This window comes from Dama dama, chromosome X (assembly GCF_033118175.1).
Source record: "Dama dama isolate Ldn47 chromosome X, ASM3311817v1, whole genome shotgun sequence".
NCBI classification, from domain to species: Eukaryota; Metazoa; Chordata; class Mammalia; order Artiodactyla; family Cervidae; genus Dama; species Dama dama.
Genome location: NC_083714.1, coordinates 39,815,833 through 39,839,634, shown reverse-complemented (window position 1 = coordinate 39,839,634; position 23,802 = coordinate 39,815,833). Strand labels below are relative to the sequence as shown.

The 23,802-nt window shown below is 38.4% G+C and overlaps 1 protein-coding gene across 5 annotated transcripts in view; it reads left to right on the top strand.

Moving 5' to 3' along the window:
• Window positions 1-2,003: 2,003 nt before the first annotated feature.
• MAP7D3 (MAP7 domain containing 3) overlaps window positions 2,004-23,802 on the top strand; it is a 39,911-nt gene continuing 18,112 nt past the window's right edge. For all 5 annotated transcript variants that reach the window (XM_061137835.1, XM_061137832.1, XM_061137833.1 and 2 more), the window contains exons 1-7: window positions 2,004-2,129; window positions 7,649-7,747; window positions 7,841-7,924; window positions 9,296-9,459; window positions 12,467-12,578; window positions 13,119-13,217; window positions 17,502-17,597. In XM_061137835.1, the coding sequence (XP_060993818.1) occupies window positions 2,075-2,129; window positions 7,649-7,747; window positions 7,841-7,924; window positions 9,296-9,459; window positions 12,467-12,578; window positions 13,119-13,217; window positions 17,502-17,597 (709 nt within the window). In that variant the 5' untranslated portion in view covers window positions 2,004-2,074. The remainder of the gene's footprint in view (window positions 2,130-7,648; window positions 7,748-7,840; window positions 7,925-9,295; window positions 9,460-12,466; window positions 12,579-13,118; window positions 13,218-17,501; window positions 17,598-23,802) is intronic.

Below are 23,802 nucleotides of genomic sequence, written 5' to 3'. Positions count from 1 at the left end.
GAAAAAAAGTGTGGATTTGGGAAAAGGGAGGAAAACGTGTGAGTAGAATTGGAAGAGATGAGTCCAGAATGAAGCAACACTCTTCCCCCTGTATCACAGCCAAGCGGCAATAGATGTGAGACAAGAGTCAGAAATGAGAGGAGAACGAAAATCCAGAGCCCTGACTCTGCTGTATATATGACGGATGAATCTGACAGGCAGTCTAGGATGCAGAGGGACAGTTGTCTCAGGGCTGTGAGGCTTAGCACTCTTCCCACAGGGCTGTGATGGTAGCAGCTTCAATGCAAATTTGTTAGACTTGATAAGTGCACTGTGTGTTAATTACTTGTGAATTCAACGTATTAGTAGAAAAAAGTGACAATTCCTAGACCTAGTATGAGTGTGGTTTCTGAATATTTTTCCTGCTGGTGTCAGGTTTAAGGGAAAAAATAGCCAAGTAGGAAAGAAATAGCAGGAATTCAGGGTTTTTTTTTGCTCACGGGGGAACACAGGCTTTCCAAACAGGGGCGGAGAGAAGTTAAGTGGCCTGGGTTGTTTCCCAGCTCTGAGTTGGCTCCAGAACACACTCAATCTCCCCAAGATGGCAGTCTTCAGTTCCAAAATTTTTCTGAGAAATGTACAGGCAGTCCTGCGGGGGCTCCTTAGGGAGCTGCTGTAGCCCCAAAGACACATCTAAGGGGATCTTCCCTGTCTCTTTCTTTCTTTTTTTTTTTTGTTTTTTTTTTTCCCTGTCTCTTTCTAGCCAACCAGTCAGGCGCAGAGTAGGTGGTCATAAAAGCTTTTGTTGAATGACTCACCTACTGGACGTTTCACAGTGATCTGTCAAAGATGTTGGAGAAAAAGAAGGGTTTATCTATAGATTAAAAGAGACCTGTTTGTGAAGTTCCAGATAAATTCATCAAAGCTGAATTTCTGTGTAGGTATATGTGCTTTGCTTGTGTCCTAATCATGTGTGTCTTTTTTTTTTTCATGTGTGTCTTAATAATCATGGCTACCATTATGTATATCATGCAGAACACTGGTGTCTCTATACAAGTAGGAGCAGGGCTTCAGGTACTATAATGCCAAAGGTTCCCTGCCCCCCCCCCCCCAAAAAAAAACACACACACACTAGTATTTTTTCAAATTGAAGTCTAGTTGATTTACAGTATTATTTTTCTCCACCAATATTAAACTACATCTTCACCAACACTTATTTTCCGCTCTTAAATTTTTGTCAAATCTGTAGGTGTAACATGGTATCTTGTGGTTTTCATTTGTGTCCTCTTGAGTGCTTAAGAGTTTGAGAATCTTTTTTTATGCTTATTGCCCATTTGTGTTTTCTCTCCTGTGAAAGGCTTGCTTATGCCTTTTGCTCACTTCGGGGGGAATTGCCTTTTTCTTAAATATTTTTTAGATCTTTATGCATTCCGGATAGGAATCGTTAATGAATATTATATATGTAATATATAATTATGTATCTGGAGTGAGTAACATCAGTAAGTCCTCTCCTTCACTTTAAAGACCTAAAGACACTCTAAAGGTAATTCACGAATTAGTCTACACAGTGTCACGAATTAGTCTACACAGTTTTAAGAAAATCTTTCCTTGTGATCAAGCCCCCTAGAGCCTCACAGGAACCTCTCTCTTCCCCCAACCTGGGCCTTCGCGTCGTGTTTCAAAGACTAGCAAACTCAAGATGCAAGCGCACCAAAGAGACACTCAAGAAGAGCCCCATGAGTGAACAAACGAATGAAGGGAAGAATGGTACTGCGTTGTTAGGTAAAGTGAGGAAAAAAGGAATGTTGGATGCTGATGATCGGCCGGCCGCCAGGACACACGGTGCGGGGAGAGCAGGGCAAGTAAAAGAGCGTCTTTACTTACACCTGGTCGTCGCCGCCTAGCGGCTCACAACTTGGTGCGCAGAAGGCAGCGCTGAGCGGTCGCGGGTCCGAGGTGGGCGTGGCGGCCCTTTGGGCCCCGCCCCTTCCCGCCCCCCGACGACGCCACGGCACCGGCTCCGCAGCGGCCGCGCGAGAGCCTGCGCACTGGGGCCCCGGCGCGTGTAGCGGCTCCCGGCTCGGCTGCTCCGAAGATGGCGGAGCGCGCCGGCGGTGGCACATCCTTGAGGGGACTGCGCGAACGGATGGGTGAGCTGGTCGGCGGCTCCCGAGGGTGCTCGGGCCTGTGCGGGACGCGGGCTTCCCGCGGCTTCGGGGACCGTCGGAGCGGCGCGGCTCGCGCCAGAGAACTTGACTCCACAGTCGCCTCACGCGCCGTCGGGTCCTCCCCTCACCCGCGTCGGAGCGCCCTGGGACGGGACGGGTCGCCGAGAGGGGACGCGGGCGGGAGGGGAGACCAGCCCAAGTCCTTCAGCCCGCGCGGTCCAACTGCCACTGCCGACGGCCGCACCCCCTCCGGCGGGCGGGGCGCGAGAGAACTAACGGGCGCTGCTGGCGCGGGAGGGCGGGCGCCTAGCACCCCGGAGCCCGAGGACAACCTCGAGTCCCGCCTGCCGTCGGGGGGCGGCGGGCGCCGGGACGGCCCTCTCGGCTCCGGGCAGCCCTGGAGATTTCCCTCAGCCCTCGACGCTCGCGCTTTCTTCGTCGGAACCCCGGGCTCTCCGGAGGCTTGACCTCCCGCACCCTCTGGTTAGGATCTGGTTAAGGTCCTGTGAGGAGGGGGCCGTGAGGGTCTTGATTTGCAATTTGGGATGAGACTTGCCCCCATCCCCCGCTCCTCTTGGCTTGCCTCCTGTAGCACGTGATCGCCAGGATGTCACCTTCCGTGGGACGTCTTGCAGACCCTAGGTTGAACTGAACGAAACTCGGCGCTTCTGGGTGCTTTCTTCTAAACTGGTCCCATCACCAAAGAAATTTGTCTCCTAAATCGCTTATTTTATAAAATTTGGCAGCGCATGGCTTAGCCCAGGAGACTGCTCCAGTGCTTGAGCTAGTACATGTTGCTTGTGGGAGGTTGCTTTTAGTACTCGAGCTAGTTTCTTCCTATATGAGCTTGAGTAAAACAGTCTTATTGATTTTATTGAAGTCCTTCGGGAATTTTCCAATTGCAGTTAAGAAATTAATTTAGACTGGCTGCAATTGGAAGGGTTTGTGTTACTTTAGAACGCTTTGAATTAACTCCCCAGAGACTATGTCAGCAGCAAATACACTTTCATTATTGCACAAGGAGAAAAACTCTTCTGTCTCTAGCTTATTATGGTTCACCTACGGGGAGAGTTTGCAATAAATTCAGATTGTTTTATTGCTTATTGGCACCTAAGGTTCTCTGACATTGACTTACTTCACTGATTTAAACTAACCAGCATTCTGGATAACCCCCCCCCCCAACGTATTTTTATATTGAACATTGCAAAGTATTTTTAAAATTTTACATGGGACAGTTGCTTGAATTCACAGTATTTCAAACCAAAAACTTGAAAGCGAAATAAAAAAGGCTTAACTCAGAACCCTAGTTGACATCTTTGCTGTCCATTTCATATTAGGAATGAAAGCATCACATATTAAAGTTTTCAGAGGATCACCTTGATTAGAAAGAACTTCATGGTCACAGCATTTTCCTGAGGGGACAAAGGGTTAATGAAATGTGCTGCCACTTTGTGGCAATTGCTTCTTTTCTCTTACACAAGTGAATAAACTTGTATAACAGTGAATAAACTTTGTTGCTGTTTTAGGCAAAATTCCCTGAATCCCCCTTACTTTTGTTGTTTCCTGATTGCAAATTTCTTCGGTTTCTTTTTTTTTTTCCTTAATATTTTCTCACCCTCTCCCTGGCCTAATGACATGCAAACTTTAAGTTAATAAGGTCATGAACAGAGAGCCTTGGTGTGGGTGGGACGGATCTGCAGGGGACCACACCACTCCAAACTACTCAGCTTTGAAGAAGGATGGATTCTAGGACTGGGCCAGCAACTGTGTGGGAAGGCTCAGGGACTGGGTTGCTGGAAGACAGTCTGCTGCTAGATACCACTGGCAGCCTACGCTTTGAAGGCTGCATCCAGCAGGAGCTCAAGACTTGTAGTAATTTACCTCTTTTTATTCTGTTACCCAAACAACAGTGAATAGCACTGTATTCGTTCATCTGTAGCAACTTGGTTTCATGGTATGTGTGTTTCTTGCCACAACCATAGCCCTTAAAATAATTTTTTTTATTGCTATTATTTTTTTCTTTTATTTATTTATTTATTTATTTTTATTAGTTGGAGGCTAATTACTTCACCTAAAATAATTTTTAAAAAACCTTTCAATCATTTTTTTATTTGCAATCTATGCCCTTTGCTAAGTAATAAGAAATACTATTTCACTAGTTTATGTGATTTAATGTTTCCAGTTAGTACTGAAGAAAGGTCATGGAGAGGTGGGGCTATAAATTTTACGTGGAACTTTGTGATGTCTAGAGTAACAACTGTGGCAGATAGTGTAGAATTGCTAATAAGTATTGGGATGAATATTTCTCATTGATATCTCACCCATTTTGGGGTGATTGTGCTTGGGTGCAGATTTAGGAAGATTATTACCATTCTTGAAATAACTGTCTTAGAAAAATGTTCTTCCTTTCTTGCATTTTGCTTGCCCTAGTAGAGCAGAGCCCTTATGACACAGATTTTGTGTGTGTTGAGGAAGGAGGTTTAGGAGAGAAGCAGAAATTTTCTATGTTGAAGTCGGTAATGACCTAAAATGCCGTATGTCCAGAAGGGGCCTCAAAATTTCAATATCTTTAAAAAATCTATCAAGTGTAAAACATTCTTTAACTTTGGCCTTCTAGTGGCACCTATTTTTGGTTCATTTTATTCTGAGGCTTTTATTGGGTTAGATAGCTGGAATGATTTTTATTTTCTCCTCATAGAAGGAGAATGGCAGAGTTCCCTGGTGGTCCAGGGGTTAGGACTCTGCTATCACTGCTGAGGGTTCAATCCCTGGTTGGGGAACTAAATTGCCACAAGCCTTGAGGTGCCACCAAAAAAAAAAAAAAAAACGAGAATCGTTTTCTTTTTGTATTGTCTTTTACACATTTTCTTAAAACTTAGGCTTTTCTTAGCCACAGCATAATAGTGATTTCTTAAAAAAAAAAAAGTAAATGCTTTATTTTAAAATAATTTCCATTGCTGTATTTCCAAAGTATGTTTTATACCAAAACCCATATATTTCATTTACTTGTTGTTGAATAAGTTGTATACATTTAGATCTTAATTCCTTCATTGTGGTATTTTAAAAAGAAGTAACCTTAAAAGTAGCTGAAGTAAGAGTATTAGACTAAGTCATATAAAAGTTGATATGGGTTTTGTACAGTCTGGTCCTTCATAATTATGTAATATTTCAAAGTAAATTTACAATTGAAGTAAATTCTGGCTTTACTAGTTCCTATCTGTGTGATCTGGGAAATTCATATTTAGCTTCAGTTTGCTCATCTGTAAAGAAAATAATGAAGAAAATAATATCCACTTTATAGGATTATTATGAGAATTAAATGAGGTAATCAATGAAAACAGCTTCATAAATGGTGAAGTGATATACATTACTCATGGCAATTTTTTGGAAATACAGATTAAGATTCATAATTCAGTTTTAGTAATAATATCTGCATGTTTTCTTATTTAATCTACAGGCAGAAAGTAACTTTTAACTTTAATTTGGAGTTTAGAGTTAGTATATGAACTATAGAAATACTCTATTGCACCTGTTACTTTAAAGTGAATTAAATTCCTCATTGAATAGAGTTGAATAAAATGTTCATTTTGTTAACTCCAGACATGGAGGCTTTCCTCTAGTGTCTGGACATTTTTAGAGCCTGTCCTTTTGGTGAATGTATTTCTGTCAGTAGGAATTTGGAAGTAAAAATCAGATTTGAGGGACGTTCCCTGACTGTCTAATGGTTAGGATTTGGCACTTTCACTGCCATGGCCTGGGATCAATCCCTGGTCAGAGAACTGAGATCCCGCAAACCAACCTGTGCAGCCAAAATAAAAAAAAATTAGATTTGATATTATAATCTGTATATGATGTGGTCCATTATTGCCACAACAACTACTTTTAAGTTTACTTGTGATTAATAAGATCTTTAAATCTGGTAAGATTGTACATTTTGAGGGAAATTGTCCTTGTGGCCAACTAAATTGTGCCAAAATATGGACTTTCCTTAGGACTTTTAAGCAGGAAAACTGAACATGCAAAAGCAACAGTGGTTTTCTCTATGTTCACATAGAAATGTGAGTGGAAGGGGGGTGTGTAGGATGGTTTATTTAACTTATAGACTATATAAGAGTTTTAGTACACCAGGACTGAAATTGAGAGAATAATTGTGGTCCACAAAATTGATAAATTACTGAAGAAGTTTATAACTGAAGAAGTTTCGAAGAGTCTAATCTTCAATTCAAATTTAGCTAGATCGTGGATTATCTGAGCTGTTTGGTCTCTGGGATTAAAAAAAAATCATTTCCCCTTTTGAAATGGTGGTCTCTATGGCAGCAGTTGTGTCACTTTCAGAGTTACTCTGTAAAATGGCTCCCAGATATCTTTCATCAGTGGCAAGTAACATCTCCAAGTTCATTCATTCTGAGTACAACCACAGACCCTCTAGTCTCTTATTTTAACTGCCCATCTTCAACTGTTCTATGTCTTTCTTGATATGTAGAGACCAGAATTGTATGCAGTATCACAGGGGCATGTTTCCTGTGCTTTTATACTAGGGTAGAAGGGAGTTTTCAGTGTTATTCTCCAGCTCCTTCCTGAAGATGCCTGCTACTGTGAGGCATTTTAGATGGAGTCATATATGGAAAGAGTTCAGGGAATTCCCCAATAACTTGTTTTGGTATCATCCACAATTTTAGTTTTTCTTACTTTCTCTCAAATTGTGCTCCCACACTCTTATACTTCACCCTTATTGAAGTTTATTTACCATTTTCTACCTGTTTACACAAGATGTGTTAATTAATATTTATTAACTTGACATTTTCCTACCTCGAAAAATACAATCCCATTGGAACTTCCTTGAGTGTTTCTCCACCTTCACTGTGCATCAGAATAGAGCTTTTAGCAACTGCAAAGGCCTGGGCCCCATTCTCAGAGAGTGGAAGTGGGGAGGGGAAAGCATTGCTAATTTCTTTTTAAAACAATATGGGTGACTCTGCTGGGGAGCCAGGGTAGACAGCCCCTGATCAAGGTGATTTATAAATGTTCTCCTTAATATTGGGCCCAATCTCTGAGGCTCTCACTGTTGACACTTTTGCTTCCAAATTCAAATCCATAAACTCCAGATCTTTTTTTAATTACCCCAATTTATGGCAAAACATTTTTTCCGAATCCTTGCCAGCTCAGTTTTTCTAGTACTTGGTGTAATGTCTTGTCTGAGGCATTTTTGAAATCTGTTACTCATTACCTCTTATTCATCCACCAGCTCATGTTGCTGCTTCCAGTGACAACTGTGTGTGCACAGATAGGCTGGCGCGTCTACAGTAAACAGTGTTAATTCTTTGTTGAATTATTGTTGAAAATCATAGGTACTCAGTATGTCTTTGCTGACCCAGAGTCATCTGTCATGCCTTCTCGAAGAGATGCTATCCTTTATCCTCGAAGATAGAATTTGCTGCCCTTGGATTAGCTGTTTGTCTTCTTAATATTTAATCCCTTTCCTTTATCTCCCTGTATTTTAGTTGCTGCTGCTAATGCCATTGCTGAAGAAAGACGAAGTCAAGGTAGCTTTAGTTCTGTTCCATCCCAGCCTTCAAATATAAAATCACCATTTAAGCCAGGTATAATTTCTAGAGTACTTTGATAGATGTCAAAGTGTTATATCCTCTAAGTTTGATATCCTATTGACATCTAATTATATTTCTTTTTTTTAGTAATAGATGGCTCTGTGCTTAAAAATGACATAAAACAAAAATTAGCAAAGGAGCGGAGAGAAGAGAAAAAAAGACAAGATGATGGTATTTTTTAAATTAATTTTTATTGGAATATAGTTACTTTATAATGTTGCATCAGTTTATACTGTACAGCAAAATGAATCAAGATGATGGTATATTTTAAACTTTTTAAAAAATCAAAATGAATAAATTTTACATTAAGGTTACATATTTTCAAAGTGGTTTTACTTTTTAATCTTTTTTTAATAGTATATCTTATGCAGTATGTGTTACTGTCTTTTTACTTTATGTGCTATATTGGATTAAAAGCATATACTAAATGAGATAAGATTCGTGAAAAGTATTTGGCCAAATTTTTTATTTTTGAAATAGTAGTTTCTGTTAGCTTTCATTTTCTGAAAACTAAAGTATGAAAATTTCTTCAGCGTTTGTAGAAACAAGCAAAATGGGATTTCAGTAAAAATGACTCTGAAAACAAAAATGAAGGAATTCCCTGGAGGTCCAGTGGTTAGGACCCTGTGCTTTCACTGCAAGAGGCCTGGGGTTCAATACCAGGTTGGGGAACCAAGATCCCACAAGCCATGGCATGGCCAAAAACATAAATGAATTTGCTAATAATCTTACTATAGATTTGGTGTCTTTCACTGATTGCTGTGCTTTCTCAAGTGTGACTTTGTATCAATTAAGATCTAAAAGAATCTAATATTCTTTTCTAAAAGAACCATAATCTTGAGAGAATGCTTTTTCAGCTATGTATTTTCCTCATCTGGCCTTGTAAATCCACTGCAAAACTAGTGCTCACCTTCATTCAAATGGAATAGCAGTTGTCTCTGTTTTGGTGAGGAGCAGATTCTTCCTGTAGCTCTTTAGAAGAGTATTTTTACAACTGCATGGGTGCTCTCCAGGCTTTAGTGAGAGGAAATTTGAATGTAGGAAAACATCATGCTGGTCAGTAATGTGGTATGTGCCTAAGTCCATGAAGGTCAAATTGGCATGCTCAATATGGTCTGCTTAGATGAGGCCTTTAAAAAGAAGTTTCGTATTAGAAGAAAAAGCCATATATTCTGGCCATGTGTTTTTTAATTCTTATTTTAATGTACAGCATATTAATCTGATGGGGTTTGACTTCTCAGCTCAAGTCAGCAGAAACATTGCATGAAAGAAAATATTTCTTTTGAATTTGGAATTTTAGTTCAGACAGGAGGAGAGTCATTTAAGCCAATTCACTTCTCAGGAGTTAAATGAACACCCAGTGGAAATGATTCTTTTGTGGCCATCTCTGGTCATTTATATAATAAATCTTTAATTATTAGCACAGGTTATGTTATTTTTAAGAAAAAGAATAAAATACATTAACTTTCTTTCCCTGTCTGTAATGTGGAAAACTTAAACAGTTTTTTTCTTGGCTCTTACCTTGCATTTGGAATATTTCAGCTAATAGAGAGACACAACTACTTGAAAAAGAAAGAAAGTCTAAGATCGTATATGAAAAACAGATGGAAGAGAAACAGCGAAAGCTGAGGGAACAGAAAGAAAAAGATGAACAACGGAGAATATCTGCAGAAAAAAAGAGAAACGAAATGCTAGAGGAAGAAAGGGTATGTGTTTTTCTTCTCTGTTAATCAGATGATACACTGTGTTGCCTGGTTCTGCAGTGCTTTTTTCTTAGCCCTTCTCTGCTTTCACTGGAACCGATCCCGATTCTTCTGGAACTAATACCAGTTCTTCTTTGCTCTTTCCTTAAACATTAGCAGCTCTTGCCCCATCCTGATCTGAGGCCTGAGTTTAGGCTTTAGTAACTGAGGTGAAGAGGAGCCTTGCACATCCAGGGAGAGAGCCCTGTGCACCTGCAGGGTGCCTACAGCCTGGGCTTTGTTCTGAGGCACTTTCTCTCCTACCAAAGGTGTTGTCCCATTGCCTAGTATTCACCCACCCACTATCAGGCCCTCTCTGATAGGGCCCTCTCTGACCCTGACATCTGCTTCTCACCACTCCCCTCACTGTGTGAGTGGCAGAGCCCAGCCGATCAGAGCCTTCCACTCTCCCCATGGTTCCCTGGCTCCCTTTTCTTTGCTCTCTCCCCCTCTCCCCTTATTGTTCCTTTCTCTCTGTGTTGTGGTCTTGCTCTCTTCCTATCTGGACTCTGGGTGTCTTTGGCACTCTGTTGATACAAGTCACTACCTTTGTCCTGCCCTCTCTTTCTCTGTCTGTCCCTCTTCAGTCAGTTTGCCTTTGGCTGTTTCTCTGTGAGCATCTGGTTACCTGTCTCAGTTTGTAGGATTCTCTCTGACACCAAGTTTTTCTCCTGTAGGTTGTTCCGCATCTTTACTATGAGTGTCCTTGGCTCCTTCGGAATTGGCATGTTCCATCCTTTTCTTCACTGTCATTCTCTCTTTCTCTTTGTTCCAGTGCCCCTCAAGTGTCCCTGAGTGAGCCTTGGCCTGTCTCTGGCTCTTTGTCTGACTCTGGCCCTTTTCCAATAGCACCCCCTTTTTCTTTCTATTTTCTTTGTCTTAGCTTCTCCCTCCTTTTTGCTCCCCATCTTTGGAGTTTCTGCCATTGTTCTCTCAGTGTATGGGTTTTTATCCTCTCTCTGTTTTTTTTTTTCTGTTGCTCTAATTTTAAAATATCTTTTCTTTCCTTTTCTCTGTTTCCATTTCTCTCCCAAGAGCCCTCTTCTCTGTGTCTTTCTCTGTGGTGCTCACTTTTCTTCCTAACTTTTGCACACAGTTGGCTCTTGAAAATGCCTCACACCCGCCCTCCCAACTTCTTATCCCCATCAGTGAATCTTCTTTATTTTAGGACTACTCCTGTGGTGTTTCTTCCCTATCCATGGTTCACCAACACCTTCTCTTTTTCCCCACATGCCAGTATTTAATGAATTCTCATTCAGAACTTGTATCACTCTATCTTCCTCTGTGAACTGTTTCCTTAAAATTACTTCTCTGTGGTAAAGAAGAGTGAAGGCCAGAGAAACTGAACTTGATAAAGACAGAACCAAAGAGAGTAAAATAGGAAACTGTGCTGGGTCAGGAAAGGTCCCTGGAGGACAGAGGGAGAGTCCCAAGGACTATGAGTAGAAAAGACCATCTTAGGAAAAGAGGAACCTGAGAGAGAACACAGGGAAGGAAGACGCAACAAAACGGCACTGTAGACAGAGTGGGAGCCAGAGAGAGAGAGAGAGAGCCAGATAAGAGGCCAGAAGACAAGGAGAAAGGTCAAAAGAGAACCGGCCCCAGAGAGCTAGTGTGGGAGAGGCCTAGACAGAGCAGGGACCGAACATCACTGAGGAGGCTGCACATAGAAAAAGAGAATGATTCAGTAGAGCAGGAAAAAACCCCAAACTCAGTGGTGGTGAGGAGGGGCAAGTATGGACGGGGGCATATGGGAAAGAGGACAGGAGCTTGCACTTGAGCCACAGATGCCAGAAGGAACCTGAAAGAGCATGGAGGGTCAGCACATCTGGAAACAGCAAATAGAGTGCTTAGGAGAGAGGTTTTAATAATACAAGAATATTCTGTTTTTAATCTTTATTATACTTCTGGGGTGTCTAAGTAATTTAGAATAACTTCCTTTCTGTTAGAAAATATAATTTAAAATATTGTCATTAGATAAGTTTCATTTTAAAATTGCAGTTGCTTTTCTCCTCAGAGGATATGGATGACTCCATTTTCCTAATATGTTCACCCTCTAAGCTGTGAGAACATTGTAAGGATGATGTTGCTATGAAACAGTTGTTGTCAGGGAAGAATAGAAAACTTTCTGGCCCTGAGGTTGATTTGCTTACGTGAGTGTAGTCCGTGGTATGTTACAGCACAGAGATGAGGAATAGAAAACTGCATCTCATTTCTGACAGTGGCGCTGTTTTGCCACTGTGTAGCATTTGCATTCGTAGACCTGTTGTCCTGCACAGTTTAGACTAAAGCTGAGGTCAAGACAAACACAGCTCTTTTTAAAAACTTGATTAGTCCACTACAGTATTGTAGAGTAATTAGCCTCCAATTAATAAAAATAAATGGAAAATCAGAAAAAAAAGCAAAAAAACAAAAAAACTTGATTAGTTAACACCAGAATTTAAGAAGTTAGAAATATGGGTATAATAGATGATCTGGCATAGTTTCACTTGTATGTATTGGCTGATTTTTTATTCTGCCTCATTCTACAAAGAATTTAAGGTATATTTTAAAAACTATATACCACAACCAGATGAAAAAATAAATGTTTGAGGGAATCAAGCAGAGGGGGGAATTAAAGTAAGAAAATCATAAAACATAAGATATGATTAGCATACATCAAAGCATACTACTCAGTCCTTGTATAGTTGCTGGAATAGGCTACACCTTTATTTCTAAATTTCCTAATGATACAAGCAAAGAGGGACGCATGGTCAGTTTCTCAATTCATATCCATAAGATTAAAACCTACTTAGTTGGGAAAGTATGGATTCATACCTGAGATGTTTCCAATTTTAACTTTTCTTTTATAAAAAAAAATTTTGCCTGATTAAAAAATTTGGTGGTAGGGGTATTTTATAACTGATAGATCAGAATTACACTAGTGAATATAATACATTCCTAAACGTTTCTTGGCTTTTATTTTAAATAGGAGAAATTCAAAGCCGTCCTTCATCGTACACTGGAAAGGAGCAGCCACATTAACCGTCCAAAAAGATGGTCATGGGAAGGCTGTACAACAGTCAATTCCCAAAATAAGACTGGTAATTAATACAACTGCTAAACTTTAAGTTCATTCATTTTCACATGTAGATATTGGCTATTAGTATAAGGTTGCGTTTACAACGGATTTTCAGCTTTGTATCCTAAGTGAAAACACTGCCATGTACTCTTTGGAGTGCATTTAAATTTGTGTCATGTGAGATTGCCAAAGAAACAGGTGAAATTTTATAATAACTTTATTTTATACAGTATACCCAAAGTCTTACCATTTAAACTTGTAATCTCTGTAAAAATGAATAATAATTGATAAGCTTTACACAGCTTTATCCAGTGCATATTTTAAAAATAGATTGCCCTGTTTACTAATGATGTACTATAATTTTTCCTATGTGTGGATGTAATTCTAAGCAATTGCATAAAATGTAAGTTAAGTTTTCATAATTTATAAGGAATGATTGACAGTATTGTGTACCTAATTAATACATGTTTATGCTCTGTATAAGTGCATCATGAGCTCATCTTGTTTCAACTAATGATGTTTTTTTAAATATGAGTACAGTAAATCTTGCATCTTTTCTCAGTCAGTAAACATTCTACATCTACTGAAAAGCTTGAGCAGGGGACTTGTGGATTACACAGACAAATGTCATCTACTGGTCTTCAAAATTCTGTTGCCAAGAGTAAGTATTTATTTCATGTATTTTACTGAGTTTCAAACCAGTGAAATCAAGTCTTTATATGTGTTTCTACAGTACCACTTACTCTTTAGATTGTAGGACATTTAGATTTATTTTAGAAGAGCACCACGTTGTTTCACAGTAGAGACGGTCATTACTTTTTTGTATTTTCATCAGTATGTTGAAAATCAGTTGTTTCTTTTTAAAAATAATTTTTAAAAATTTTTGGCTATGCTGGGTCTTTGTTGCTTCTTGGGCTTTTCTCTAGTTTCAGTGAGCAGGGGCTACGCTATAGTTGCAGTGCATAGGCCCCTCATTTTGGTGGCTTCCCTTGTTGTAGAGCATGAGCCCTAGGGTGCCCGGGCTTCAGTAGTTGTGGCACACGTACTTAGTTGCTCCAAAGCATGTGGGATCCTCCCAGATCAGGAATCCAACCCATGTCCCCTGCATTGGCAGGCAGACTCTCCACCACTGCGCCACCAGAGAAGCCCCTTGTTTCTTGGTTTGTGTACTAATCGTATCAGATGGGTTTGTTGGGCTCAGGTAGCCCAACAGCTATGAAATATATTTTGACCCAAAGACATTGCCATTAAGTGGCACAATAATTTATTTTAGAATTAATCCATATTCTGTCTAACCTAAAACTGAAATCCGTTTTTCCAGAAACTAGAGTAGTCCATTCAATTTCCGTTAAGTTTCATGAATGTCACCTAATTTAAGAAAAATAATAGCATATATATAGCAGTGGACAGGTTGATCTGCTTCATATATATGTAAAGTTGACAAGCAAGTTACCTTCCTATTTTATAATTAAGACCCCATGAAATTCAGTGATTTCCATTCTACCCTGGTCTTCTGTGGTTTATATTTTGGTCTTCTGATCATAATTTTTTGGTCATTCGATCATGTTTTTATTTTATTTTATTTTTTCGATCATGTTTTTAAACTGTACATTCCACTAACAAGTCTGTGTCTTTCCCCAAAGCAAATAAAGTGGTTTTTTAACAGTGTTAATGAGAGAATATTTCTAAGCTCTACTTTACAAGTCTTTGTAGAGGTAATACAGTGCTCCTTAAAATAAAATAAAACTTATCTACTGCAGATACTTCAAATACATTTTGCTCCTGGTGTTTGCCCTTTTAGTTAGCACTCCTTAGTTTCTTGGCCAGGAATTGAACATGCACCCTTGGCAGTGAAAGTGTGGATTCTAATGACTAGACCACCAGGGAATTCCCTAGCGTTCCTTATTTTTTTTTTTTTTTTTATCTTTACCTGAGTGTGTCAGTGACTATATCTGGCGTATACTATATGGTGCTTCTCACTGATAGTTGAAATGGATTAGATAACCATACCCATCAAAAAAAATCCTTTTTCTTTCCAGAGGAAAAAACAGAAACCTTTGCAGGAGAAAGACATGGCAAACATATTCCACTTCATTCCCTCAAACTTGGCTGTAGAAAAGATATACCATTTTTGTACCTTGTGAATTGAAACAAAGGCATAATTATAGTTTGAATTAAAAATGTTTCTTCTGTGTTATTAGGTGTCTGAGCATTTTTTGAGCATGCTGATTGCTCTAAAATTCCAGTGTGGAAAAAGATTCTGGATATCATTTAAAGCATATAATTAGTTAATTGTAGCAGTGGTTAACTTAGTGGGAAAGATTTCCATTTTTGTCTAAATATATGTTGAAAAAGGATTTTTTGTTTTGTTTATACTTAAATTACATCATTTGTACTTTTAGAACTCTTAAAATTTTCAACAATGAACTTGAGAGATCTTTCGTTATTTGTCAGTTTTGACGCATCTCATTTTCTCTTGTAATAAATAGTCAAACAGGAGTTGATCCACTTTCCATCATTAACCTTAGTATGCTTTTCCAGAGCACTTTTACGTATAGCCCAGGTTCATTCATAGATTAATATGGGAAGATTTTCTTTAGCACCTTGCTTGTCATATAATAAAATTAATTTATTATTCACAAGCTCAATCCTTTAGAAAAATTAGATAACATTTATTGCAATGTCATATGTGTATACTTTCATTTTATTTTAATTGTTTCACAAGCGTTGACCCTGTTTTACTATCTAATTGATTGGAGGAATTAGCAAAGATTTCTCCACAGACATTTCTTATATTTTTAATATAGTGAGCGGACGCTCGTGTGTTTTTGTTAATATGTGTACCAGCTGTATTAGTGAAGCATGTAAAGAAAAGGGACAGGTGATGACTTCCAAGTTAGTAATGAGTTAAATTGCACTGAAGGAACAATTCCAAGTAATTTTTTAAATGATATCTTTACTTGTTTGTAATCTGAGAAGGTATGTGTGGAAGATACTTTATGAAATAACTTGCTTAAAGGTATGGTATATTACACACTCTGAAATGATGAATGCTGTAATTAATGATTCCACGGAAAATAAAATCAATATTTTCACTGGCTTACCTTTGTAAAATCCCTTCAAACTGAAATAAAGCCTGTTCAAACCAGAGAGATGAACATTTCAAACTTGAAGTTCATAATCTAACCTGTGATGTTTTAAATAGCTTGCTTTATATTTTAATTTTTTAAAAAATATGTTTGGCTGTGCTGTGTGTGTAGCATGCAGGATCTTAGCTCCCTGAATAAGGATCAAACCCCCACCCTCTGCAGTGAAAATACAGCCTTAATCACTGGACCACCAGGGAAGTTCCTAAATAGCCTTTCTTTAAATCTTGACTGATTCAAATAATCTGTTTTTCTTCTACTCAGTGCTGACTTACCATAACTTTACACTATTTTGTCATTTCTTGCAATGTGATAGTAAGGGATAGGTGATCTCATCATATGATCAAATTAATTACATTTCTGTGGATCGTTGGAGAAGGCAGTGGCACCCCACTCCAGTACTCTTGCCTAGAAAATCCCATGGATAGAGGAGCCTTGTAGGCTGCAGTCTATGGAGTCACTAGGAGTTGGACATGACTGAGCGACTTCACTTTCACTTTTCACTTTCATGCATTGGAGAAGGAAATGGCAACCCACTCCAGTGTTCTTGTCTGGAGAATCCCAGGTATGGGGGAGCCTGGTGGGCTGCTGTCTAAGGGGTCGCACAGAGTCGGACACGACTGAAGTGACTTAGCAGCAGCAGCTGTAGATTGTGCTGTGCAATTACATTTGTCAGTAGAATTTTCAAATCATGCTATATTAGCAACATTTAATCAGTTAAATGTTCACTTACTTAAAGAGTAACCTGGTTTTAACTCTGAGCATGTAGAATCTCTTCATAATACTTGAAATTCAAAAAAATTCTTACAAGGAAGAGTAGAGAAGATAAAAATTTACCACTAGAATTTTCAAATGATGCTATATTAGCAACATTTAATCTATAGCTCCCCAAAAGAATTCTTGTTTTCTTCTTTTGGTCACTCGGCTTGTGGGATCTTAGTTTCCTGACCAGGGGTTGAACTCTTGGCAGTGACAGCACAGAGTCCTAACTCCTGAACCGCCAAGGAATTCCCCAAAGGGTTCTTCTTTAAACAGACTTCCATCAGTATTCTGAGCCGGAATATTTAAAGTGAAATGGAAGTGTCTACGCAAAAGGGATTATTTTCCCACATGACTAGTTTGGGTTGCTAAAATTGTGACATCTGTGCCAAATATTAATTATCATTTTTATTTTAAAAATACTAGTTGAGAGAATTCCTTGGTAGTCTGGTGGTTAGGACTTGGTGCTTTCACCTCTTTGGCCTGCAGTTCAATCTTTGGGGAACTAAGGTCCTGCAAGCCATGCAGCACAGCCAAAAAAAAAAAAAAAGCTCATTAAAACTAAAGTGTATAAATTAGTTTAGTAATAGATGTCATGGACTGTGTCTAAAATTATACATTGCGTATTCCTAATTTGGGAACTGTGATATTGTCAGTCAGTATGAGACATTTTCTCTCTTTTTATTATTTCCTAGATAATTTTATTTCTCTTTGGATAACTTACTTAAAGAGTAACCTGGTTTTAACTCTGGGCATGTAGAATCTCTTCATAATACTTGAAATTTAAAAAAATTCTTACAAGGAAGAGTAGAGAAGATAAAAAAAAAAGTTTGGAAAAAAGGAGTGGCTCACTCCTGAAGGAATCTGTTTAAACGGCTTATAAATAGTGCGGTCCACTGGTTAAGACTCCATGCTCCTAATGCAGGGGTTGTGGGTTCGATCTCTGGTTGGGGAACTAAGATCCCACATACTATGTGGCATGGCCAAAATTTTTTCTTAATTTTCTTAAAAAGTATTATTTCTTTGCCTTTGATCTCCAGAAATACCAGAAAAGAGGCGAAGTTCATCTTTGACTAGAAGATGTAGCAGACTGCATTCATCTACAGAAACAGAACAAGTGGAAGAAAAACGACCTGGTTAGTTATTTCTAAGTGCCAATCTTAACTGGTGGTTTAAATGTATTATGTTTATGTCAACATTCAGCTGCTTGAGAAGTCATTCCAAAACATTGGAAGCCAAAATATCCCTTCTTTAATTAAAAAATATACTTTGGTGACATGCTTATTTGGCTGAAGCCAGAAGAATCTCTTTATTATTTTTTTTCTTTTTCCCAAAACTGAATTTTATTGGAAGGTCTGGTTCTCATTTAAGTGTCATACAACAATAAAATATATAATTCTGCCATGAAGCAGAGAACTAGACCATAGAATGTTGGTACAGATAGATTTGTCCTGAAGCTCTTGATTCCTTTGAACATTTCATTAGTTCATACATAGAAGTTCTAAATTACTGGCCACATTTTAAACTTCAAAGCTTTGCTGCTTCACAGCATAATCCACATCTATCCTTTGGGTGTATTTTCACTGCTGATCATTACACACAAGATTTCAAAATTATTACTGAAGTACATGTTTATTTAAAGTTGTTTTTGACACCTTTCCCTTAAACTTTCCCTATTAAACATGATTGTTACTTTTTGTTTCATAACAAACTGTTCACTTATAGAGGATTCAGGTTACATCCTGTTAAAACAAATGTCATTGTGGCAGGGATCTTCATGAACTTAAACATTTATTGGAGCAAGCTATTTACAGCATGATTTACTTAATTCACTCAGTCCCTGGGAGCTAGTGGCAATGAACTTGACACATGTGACTGTCAGTGACATATATCTGGAGGAATCCATGTTGGAGTGCTTTTGTCATGCACAACTTTTTTCTCCACATGTGAGTTTCTCCATAGAGACTCTGTACATTGGGTACGGTTCTGTTAGATACATTACCTGGATCCCCGCATTGGGATTATTGTGGGATGCCGGGGCCTTTGCCTGTCTATTCAGGTCTTATCTTCCCTAACAGTGCAGTCCCGTCAGGTGGCAGTGTTTGGTCCTGTTATGTATGTGTGGTTCTCAACTGCCTGTGCTTTTAGGCTGGGATACTTACCACTTAGAGCAGTTCACATTGCTCTTTCTTGCTTTCTTCATTTATTTGTGAGACCTGAAACTGAGTCCTTTCTGTTTGTTCTCATCATTTAGTTTGTTAGCTATATACCTCTCTTTGGGAGAATACTTTAATCGGTTGCATGCTCATCCCAACAAAAGTGTCAGTAGCCAGGAACAAAAGTACTGTTTCATTAGTAGTTTAATAGCAATAATCTAGGTAATAAGCATAAGGTAGAGTGCCTGAAAATGTTAGCATTTGAGCTTAAAAAGTAGGTTGTATCACTTAATTTTTTTTCAGAAAAGCTTAAAAATAATTTGAATCAATACTTTGCAAATGAGTGAGTCTGTACAACATTTTATGTTGCATATTTATTTTATGATGGCAAGCATAGTGGAATAGTTATCAGGGTAATTTATAGGATGAGATAAGGAGTTTTGATGGTTGTTAAATTTTAAAACCGTGGGTTTTTTTTACCTGTGCTTAAATATATAAGTATTATATATTATATAAGTAATATATAAGTATTATAACAGTATTATAAAAAGGGCTGGATTTTAGGTATATAGAAAAACCTAAATAAAATCAAGAGAGAAAGCCAACCTTCTTTTTGTTTAAAATGTGGAAGAATAACATTGAGTGACTCTTTAGCTTTTAATTAAGAACATAAAGATTGTTAGTAAAATAGGGACTTCCCTGGCAGTCCAGTGTTTAAGACTTTGCCTTCCAATGCAGAGGTCCAGGTTTGATCCCAACAGGGATCAAAATCCCACATGCCTTGTGGCTCAAAAACCGAAACATAAAACAGAAGCAATATTGTAGCAAATTCAATAAAGACTTTAAACATGGTCCATGTTTAAAAAAATGTTTAAAAGAAGATTATTGGTAAAAACGGATTTTCAGGGTTATGGGTCACATATCATGTTAAATATGCTTCTGGGTAGTCAGTCCGCAGTCACAGAGAGCTCTAATGCATTGTTCCCATCCTTTTTCTCTTTTTTCCCTCCACTTTTTCCTTTCCAGAATATATCCCTAGCCCCCTTTGCTTGTTTTTCGGTAAATATCCATATGATTAGTGAACCAAAGTGCTATCATAGACTTTGTTGTAGTGCAGCTTTATTTCTCTTGATTTTAATTCCTGACTTTGTTTCTGCCTAGTTGTATGTGTGTCACATTATTTTCTGCCCATCTCTCCCCAGTGTATTGTGATGTATTCTAATTCAGTTCAGTTCAGTTGCTTAGTCATGTCTGACTCTTTGCAACCCCATGGACTGCAGCACCACAGGCTTCCCTGGCCATAACCAACACCCAGAGCTTGCTCAAACTCATGTTCATCGAGTCGGTGATGCCATCCAACTATCTCATCCTCTGTCATCCCCTTCTCCTCCTGCCTTCAGTCTTCCCCAGCATCAGGGTCTTTTCTAATGAGTCAGTTCTTTACATCAGCTGACCAAAGTATTGGAACTTCAGCTTCAACATCAGTCCTTCCAATGAATATTCAGGATTGATTTCCTTTAGGATTGACTGCTTTGATCTCCTTGCAGTCCAAGGGTCTCTCAAGAGTCTTCTCCGACACCACAGTTCAAAAGCATCAATTTTATTTATTTAATCGGTTGTGTGCTCATGCCAACAAAAGTGTCCTTTTTGGATATCAGTCAGACTGATGCTTTCTTTATAGTCCAACTCTCACATCCATACATGACTACTAGAAAAACTGTAACTTTGACTATATGGACTTTTGTCGGCAAAGTAAATGTCTCTGCTTTTTAGTATGCTGTCTAAGTTTGTCATAGCTTTTCTTCCAAAGAGCAAGTGTCTTTTAATTTTGTGGCTGCAGTCACCATCTGCATTGATTTTGGAGCCCAAGAAAATAAAGTCTGTCACCATTTGCATTGTTTCCCCCATCTATTTGCCATGAAGTGATGGGGCCAGATGCCATGATCTTTGTTTTTTGAATGTTGAGTTTTAAGCCAGCTTTTTCACTCTCCTCTTTCACTTTCATCCAAAAACTCTTTAGTTCCTCTTCACTTCCTGCCATAAGGGTGGTATCATCTGCATATCTGAGATTATTGATATTTCTCCCTACAGTCTTAATTCCAGCTTGTGCTTCATTCAGCCCGGCATTTAGCCTGATATACTCTGCATAGAAGTTAAATAAGCAGGATGACAATACACAGCCTTGAAGTACTTTTTCCCAATTTGGAACCAGTCCGTTGTTCCATGCCTGGTTCTAACTGTTGATTCTTGACCTGCATACAGGTTTCTCAGGAGACAGGTAAGGTAGTCTGGTATTCCCATCTCTTTAAGAGTTTTCCATAGTTTGTTGTGATCCACACAGTCAAAGGTTTTAGTGTAGTCACTGAAGCAGAAGTAGATGGTTTTGCTGGAATTCTCTTGCTTTTTCTGTGATCCATTGAGTGTTGGCAATTTGATCTCTGGTTCCTCTGCCTTTTCTAATTAGAATTCTAATTACTTTTTAAAATAAGTTACTCTCATCAAAAATCTCAATGGTTTGTTTTAAATTTCTTTAGCTATTAGAAATCTAGTTATTATACTTTTATTTTCTGTAGCACAAACTGTCAGTGTTAAATAAGTGATTAGGCACATACAGGTATGTAAGTAAAATGCTTTCTCTGCCAAAAGTGAGGAAATGAAAAATAGCTGAGTTTTTTGGTATATTTACCAAGTCTTAAAAAAGCCATTATCAAATACCTTTTTATTTATTTATTTGTCCCAATTATTTTTATTAGTAGGAGGCTAATTACAGTGTTGTAGTGGTTTTTGCCATACATTGACATGAATCAGCCATGGATTTACATGTGTTCCCCATCCTGAACCCCCCTCCCACCTCCCTCCCCATCCCATCCCTCTGGGTCATCCCAGTGCACCAGCCCCAAGCACTTGTCTCATGCATCCAGCCTGGACTGGCGATCTGTTTCACACTTGATAATATACATGTTTTGATGCTGTTCTCTCAGATCATCCCACCCTCGCCTTCTCCCATAGAGTCCAAAAGTCTGTTCTATACATCTGTGTCTCTTTTTCTGTCTTGCATATAGGGTTATCATTGCCATCTTTCTAAATTCCATATATATGCGTTAGTATACTATATTGGTGTTTATCTTTCTGGCTTACATCACTCTGTATAATGGGCTCCAGTTTTATCCACCTCATTAGAACTGATTCAAATGTATTCTTTTAATGGCTGAGTAATATTCCATGGTGTATATGTACCACAGCTTTCTTATCCATTCGTCTGCTGATGGTCATCTAGTTTGCCTCCATGTCCTGGCTATTATGAACAGTGCTGCAATGAACATTGGGGTACACGTGTCTCTTTCAGATCTGGTTTCCTCGGTGTGTATGCCCAGCAGTGGGATTGCTGGGTCATATGGCAGTTCTATTTCCAGTTTTTTAAGGAATCTCCACACTGTTCTCCATAGTGGCTGTACTAGTTTGCATTCCCACCAACAGTGTAAGAGGGTTCCCTTTTCTCCACACCCTCTCCAGCATTTATTGCTTATAGACTTTTGGATAGCAGCCATTCTGACTGGCGTGTAATGGTACCTCATTGTGGTTTTGATTTGCATTTCTCTGATAATGAGTGATGTTGAGCATCTTTTCATGTGTTTGTTAGCCATCTGTATGTTTTCTTTGGAGAAATGTCTGTTTAGATCTTTGGCCCATTTTTTGATTGGGTCATTTATTTTTCTGGAATTGAGCTGCAGGAGTTGCTTGTATATTTTTAAGATTAATCCTTTGTCTGTTTCTTCGTTTGCTATTATTTTTTTTTTTCGTTTGCTATTATTTTCTCCCATTCTGAAGGCTGTCTTTTCACCTTGCTTATAGTTTCCTTTGTTGTGCAAAAGCTTTTAAGTTTAATTAGGTCCCATTTATTTATTTTTGCTTTTATTTCCAATATTCTGGGAGGTGGGTCATGGAGGATCTTGCTGTGATTTATGTCGGAGAGTGTTTTGCCTATGTTCTCCTCTAGGAGTTTTATAGTTTCTGGTCTTACATTTAGATCTTTAATCCATTTTGAGTTTATTTTTGTGTATGGTGTTAGAAAGTGTTCTAGTTTCATTCTTTTACAAGTGGTTGACCAGTTTTCCCAGCACCACTTGTTAAAGAGGTTGTCTTTTTTCCATTGTATATCCTTGCCTCCTTTGTCAAAGATAAGGTGTCCATAGGTTTGTGGATTTATCTCTGGGCTTTCTATTCTGTTCCATTGATCTATATTCCTGTCTTTGTGCCAGTACCATACTGTCTTGATGACTGTGGCTTTGTAGTAGAGCCTGAAGTCAGGCAGGTTGATTCCTCCAGTTCCATTCTTCTTTCTCAAGATTACTTTGGCTATTCGAGGTTTTTTGTATTTCCATAGAAATTGTGAAATTATTTGTTCTAGTTCTGTGAAGAATACCGTTGGTAGCTTGATAGGGATTGCATTGAATCTGTAGATTGCTTTGGGTAGTATACTCATTTTCACAATATTGAGTTTTCCAATCCATGAACATGGTATATTTCTCCATCTGTTTGTGTCCTCTTTGATTTCTTTCATCAGTGTTTTATAGTTTTCTATGTATAGGTCTTTTGTTTCTTTAGGTAGATATACTCCTAAGTATTTTATTCTTTTTGTTGCAATGGTGAATGGTATTGTTTCCTTAATTTCTCTTTCTGTTTTCTCATTATTAGTGTATAGGAATGCAAGGGATTTCTGTGTGTTAATTTTATATCCTGCAACTTTACTATATTCATTGATTAGCTGTAGTAATTTTCTGGTAGAGTCTTTAGGGTTTTCTATGTAGAGGATCATGTCATCTGCAAACAGTGAGAGTTTCATTTCTTCTTTTCCTATTCTGGATTCCTTTTATTTCTTTTTCTGCTCTGATTGCTGTGGCCAAAATCTCCAAAACTATGTTGAATAGTAGTGGTGAGAGTGAGCACCCTTGTCTTGTTCCTGATTTTAGGGGAAATGCTTTCAATTTTTCACCATTGAGGACAATGTTTGCTGTGGGTTTGTCATATATAGCTTTTATTATGTTGAGGTATGTTCCTTCTATTCCTGCTTTCTGGAGAGTTTTTATCATAAATGGATGTTGAATTTTGTCAAAGGCTTTTTCTGCATCTATTGAGATAATCATATCGTTTTTGTCTTTCAATTTGTTAATGTGGTATATTACAT